The sequence below is a fragment of the Lissotriton vulgaris genome, chromosome 1_1, assembly GCF_964263255.1.
Source record: "Lissotriton vulgaris chromosome 1_1, aLisVul1.2, whole genome shotgun sequence".
NCBI classification, from domain to species: Eukaryota; Metazoa; Chordata; class Amphibia; order Caudata; family Salamandridae; genus Lissotriton; species Lissotriton vulgaris.
In genome coordinates this window covers 1,133,283,239-1,133,288,066 of record NC_141685.1, presented here as the reverse complement: position 1 = coordinate 1,133,288,066, position 4,828 = coordinate 1,133,283,239, and the positions used below count along the sequence as shown (strand labels likewise).

At 46.1% G+C, this 4,828-nt stretch overlaps 1 protein-coding gene across 1 annotated transcript; it reads right to left on the bottom strand.

Moving 5' to 3' along the window:
• Positions 1-296: 296 nt before the first annotated feature.
• On the bottom strand, positions 297-3,054 carry LOC147748772 (uncharacterized). The gene is made up of 2 exons (XM_086936484.1): positions 3,027-3,054; positions 297-2,986 (listed from the first exon to the last, which is right to left on the bottom strand). The coding sequence occupies exon 2, from the start codon at positions 2,268-2,270 to the stop codon at positions 1,506-1,508; it is 765 nt and encodes a 254-aa protein (XP_086792610.1). The 5' UTR covers positions 2,271-2,986; positions 3,027-3,054; the 3' UTR covers positions 297-1,505.
• Positions 3,055-4,828: the final 1,774 nt, after the last annotated feature.

Below are 4,828 nucleotides of genomic sequence, written 5' to 3'. Positions count from 1 at the left end.
ATGGGCGATTGTTTTTTATTGTAATTGATCAGATTCCCTGTAATTACTTCTGTTGGGTCTTTTCGCTGTATTTTGACATGCTGAGTTGATTTGGCTTCTTATTGGTGTTTATTTTCGATGGGGTCGATAGTACTATATGGCTGTAAATTATTTTTGGTTTCTTTATTTCTTGTTGATAATTCTCCTTTCCCACTTATTGCTGTTTCCTGCTTGATGCTTTCTTTTTCCTTTAAAGTTTGAGTTGTGTCTGATTTTGCATTTTTTTCGTTTTCGACTTTTTCCTTTTCCTTCTCTGCTGATGATTTGAATATATCGTAAATTTTATTGGTTGACAGATTTCCCTTTTTTATTTTGTTTTTGCCGTCGTGAATTTTTATGGCCGCAATTTCTTTTGTTGCCAAGAGTTTTTGGTTCATCATGCTGAGTGTATCACTGTTACTTTCATTATTTTTTTGATTCGTCATGATGACAGTATCTCTATCCCTTTTGTCATTTTTGTCTTGTTTTTCCTGGACTGATGTCTGTGGTGCTTGTTGGAGGGCTTTGACTTTGTTTGTTTTACTTTTCCTTGCTTTCCTCGTGCATTTGCATTCCCGTTTCGAGAGAGGTTTTTCAAAGTTTTCTGGTTCCTTGCTTTGTGCCGATACCTTCGATGAAGAACTTTGATTCAGGCATGATGTTGAGCTTTCTAAATGCTGATGTTCCTCTATTCGTTCCCCGCCTTTCTCGGTGACTGAGGTATTTCTACCTTTGCTTCCTTGCGGGTTGTTTTCTTCTTTTATTGGTGTGATGTTAGTGGCAAGGGCTTCCTTGTTAGTTCCATCTGTCTCCTTAAGCCCTCCTTCCGTTGTAGTTGGGTGGTTTAATTGTGTTTCCCTTACTACCCCCAACAACTCTGACATTATAGTTGGAACGGCTGCAAGCTTGTCAATAATTTGATGGCAGTAACACGTATAATATGTGGTGTCCCGTGCTTGTTGTACCCTTGTTATCATTGCATTTAAGTCATGTAGTTTTTTATCTATTCCCTGCACGTATAAAGCTAGTGTATTTAATAGCTCAACTTGGGTATCTAGCTTATCAGCATGATAAGTCACAGCTGATCCGATTGTCTTCATGGTACCTAATAACTGATCCCAGAATAGTCTGGTTGATTGGTCTTCTTGTTGTTCCATGGGGTAATAACCCTCATGTTTCTTGGTGCTTCGTCGTGGGGAAGATAGTTTTTGGAGTTCTTTGTGACTAACAGGACTAATTAGTTCAGTCTCTTGGGGATTTTTAAGAGGTGAAACGTTTGACTTACTTTGACTGGGCGTATGCGTCAGGTACTGTGCCATTAGTGGTTGCTTGAGTCGTAGATTCAAGTTTGTAGGGGGATGTTCCTGTGCGTTAATTGTTTGACTCCCTTTCTGAGCTAGGAGTGGCTTAAGTTGTGGGTCTACGGGTGTGCTTGGTATAGCGCAGGAGCTGTCGAAGCCGTCTTGCCCGAGCGCCAAGTTGTCCTCTTAGCTGTACCGTCTCGCGGGTTGTTGGACCATTAGCAGTCGTTGGTTTTGCTGCCTTAGGTTTTTTGTTTGGGCTTGGCTGATCCATTGTATTGGTGTGTGTGCTGACTCCTGTTTGGTTTCATGTTCTTTGTGGACTACTGCCTGAATGGCCTGTTGATGGGGTCCATGGTGAGCCGATTGTAGGCTCTGACTAATGTTGGTACAACTTGCATCCTCTAACGCAAGCGGGTTGGGGACCTTATGTTCTGCATCTTTTGCATCCTCTGTATTTGTCTGCATGCTGACCTCGTCCTTGTCCTTGTGTGTCTCCTTGTCCACACTGTCCCCCTTATGGTTGTACTTTTCAGCTTCTCTTGCCTCCTTTGCTTCCTTGACTGCCTTGTGCGTTTTTTGCTTCCCTGGGGATAGGCTGCAACATACTTTTAGGAAGTCCGTGATGAGAGCCCGTTTGCTGCTTTTATTGCTGGCTTTGATGGGGGAGCTGGTTGCCCTGATGGGGGTGTGATTAAGTGGTTGGGTGTTGTCCTTTTCTGTTTTGCCCCCCGAGCCATTTTCCTGTTTGGGGTCAAAAACCAAGCACTGTTCCTGCTCCCTGTCTTTCAGCTTTCTGGGCTTTTCCAATTCTGATTTGTCCTCTGTTTGGACCTCTGTTGGCTCTGTTGGCTCTGTTGGGTCCTCTGTTAACTTCTTTCCCTCCATTCCCTCTTTTTCTGGCTTTAATTGCTGGTCGCCTGGTGCCCCCCCAATTTTCCCCGATCTCATGATGGACTGTACACTGTGCTGGTTCTTAAGGTCTTGGGTGTTGGGGTATTGGGGTCCGGAATTAGGGTTAAGGACTGTTGACTTGTTATTGCTGCTTGTTACAGGTTGCAGGTGATTTTGCGAGTGTAAACACACAGCCTGCCGCCACTCGCGAGGGCCACTTACTGCTTCCTTCTTGCCTTTAAGGGCTCTCTCGCTTGACTCCTTTCGCTGTACTGATAGTAATTGCAGCCGCCGCTGCTGCGAGGCCCTTGACTCCTACTGTAGGTTAGTGTGGTGGTTCAGGGTTATCGAGCTCTCCCACCGCCACACTGCTCTGCGCGGCTGCTCTGCGCAGCTCCCCGCTGCTTGCTGTTTCAGCCGCTGTGGACTCGGAGCTTGGGGATCGCGGCTCCTGCTGCTGCTGACTCGCCGGTAGGATTGGCACACGCAGCTCCTGCCGCTGCCGCTGCGCAACGCCACACTTGCGGCGGTTGGAGGCTCGGGACCCGCGGCTCCCGCCACCGGTAAGGGGCCAAGGAGAAACTCCTGAGCGCTGTATGCTGTGTGATAGTGCTCGCCGCTGACGAGGAACTGTGGGGCTGTGGAATTGCTGAGCGCGGCTGCACCCAGGCTGTGATGCCGCCGCTACTAAGACCCACAGGCTAGGGGCCGAACAGCGGGGGTCAACCACAGAACCACGGAAGGCGCCCTCCTCACCTCTCGCCTCCTTGCACCTTGCGCCCTCCTCACCTCTCGCCTCCTTGCACCTTGCACCTTGCTCGCTGCTTCCGCGCTCGTGCTCGTCTGTCTAGCTCTGCACTCACTACTCTCGGTAGCTCCTTCTTCATGTCCCCTATGGAATTTTCACAGGTGAATCTGAAAAGGATACTGTTTATTTAATGCTGACACTTGTTAAGAACTAAACGAGGTACAAGAAAATGTTTTTGAAGCAGAACAACAGGGTTGTATCAAAACAGAATCTGAGAAAAATGACATCTGTATATTAGCAAATGTGTTATTGCAAAAACTGATGCCCAGGTATCGATTGCCAGTTTCTCTGAAATCAGATCATAATGAGGTCTCAAAGATGATGTGTGCAGAACCACAGATTGGACAAATATTGTATTGTAGCTACCTGCCTGAAGTTTCAAGCACAATAAAGCAACACAAAGACAGCACAGAGTTACACTTTGCAAAAGAATGTGTTTCAGCATCACTGAAGTGGCTTGAATATGTACATACAACTGCACTTGTGAAAAACACTGATGAAAAGACTAGCCATTGATGTGAAGGTCTGGCTGATGTGGACTGTGCAGTTTCCCACCAGATTTCAGCGGCTACACAAGATTGGCATAATGGTTGGTGCCAAAAATTTGATCTGAGAGATGCTGTGAAATGGAAAGGTGTTGCGTGCTTATCTAGGATCCTGATCGATACTGTGACCTTATGCCCCTATTCGGCTATAAATCCATTTATTCCCTATATTGGCATAACCGTTCAAGTGCGATTTCAGAAAGTCATCTCTGGCCTCACACCAACAGAGCCACATTCCAGAATAGTTTTCTCTGCCACTTCCTTTGCAACCAATTAGTGCAATGACAGAGCAGAAGTCACTATCTGAGATTCCTAGATTAACACTCTGAGTTCTTCAACAAGATAAAAACTCAGCAAACCTGGAAATCCCCGCTTGCTGTGTTTTGATTAGTAATAGAACTCTAATGAGCAACTGATAGCTATCACTTCCTAGTGACATCTTTAATTGACGTCTTGTGTCCAGCAAACTTACGTCAAACCAGGCACCTGTCAGGTATAAATATTACCAACGTTGCCTTAAGCAATTGCCTGTTGCTAGCTGTCTGCTGCTGCGCCTGTCGCCAGTTGTTAGCTGAAGCTAGCACCCTGTTGCTGCAGCCTGCTGCCCGTCGCCTGAAGCTGCTGATACCATTATCGCTGCTAAAGCGCGAACGATGGTGTGGTGTAACTAGGAGCTGAACAGCCGTCCCTCTACGAAGAGCCCAGCAGATGCCAAGCTGCCCGCGGACGCTGTCCCCCCTCCTCCTCCTCGACGCGCTGAAGAGAGACGCTGCCTTTCTCCTGCAGAGAAATCCAGCTCCAGCGTTTCTAGTCTGCCCTCGCGGGTGACTGGGATACCGAGTTCCCCCTGAAGGAGATACCAGACCTCCATCATTCTATTCAGAGGTATGGTGTTGACTAAACCCTTAGTGAGAATTCTTGAAGCAAACCTTGGCAAAACCAACTTAAACTGAAGCTACTTACTTACTCCCCTCCCACGTATTAGGCTTAGGTCAGGTACACTGGGGTAGGCGTAGTTAGAAGCACCAGTTGAGTATTTTAGCCTAATGTATATATGAATGTATATATGTTTTATTACTTTTAAACCATTGTATGGCTAAGAAACCATATCAATGCTTTTACAGTATTATTTCGCAATACTTATCTTACTGTACGTACTTTTTATCATAACAAGTCTTGCAATTGTGGCAATACATTTCTCTTGTACGAGAAGAAAGACTGTTCAATAAATGTTAACCCTTTATTGACAAACGCCCGTCTCT

Excerpts from the sequence above, each read along its gene's own strand:
- LOC147748772 (XM_086936484.1), bottom strand. The coding sequence starts at position 2,270 with ATGAGATCGGGGAAAATTGGGGGGGCACCAGGCGACCAGCAATTAAAG.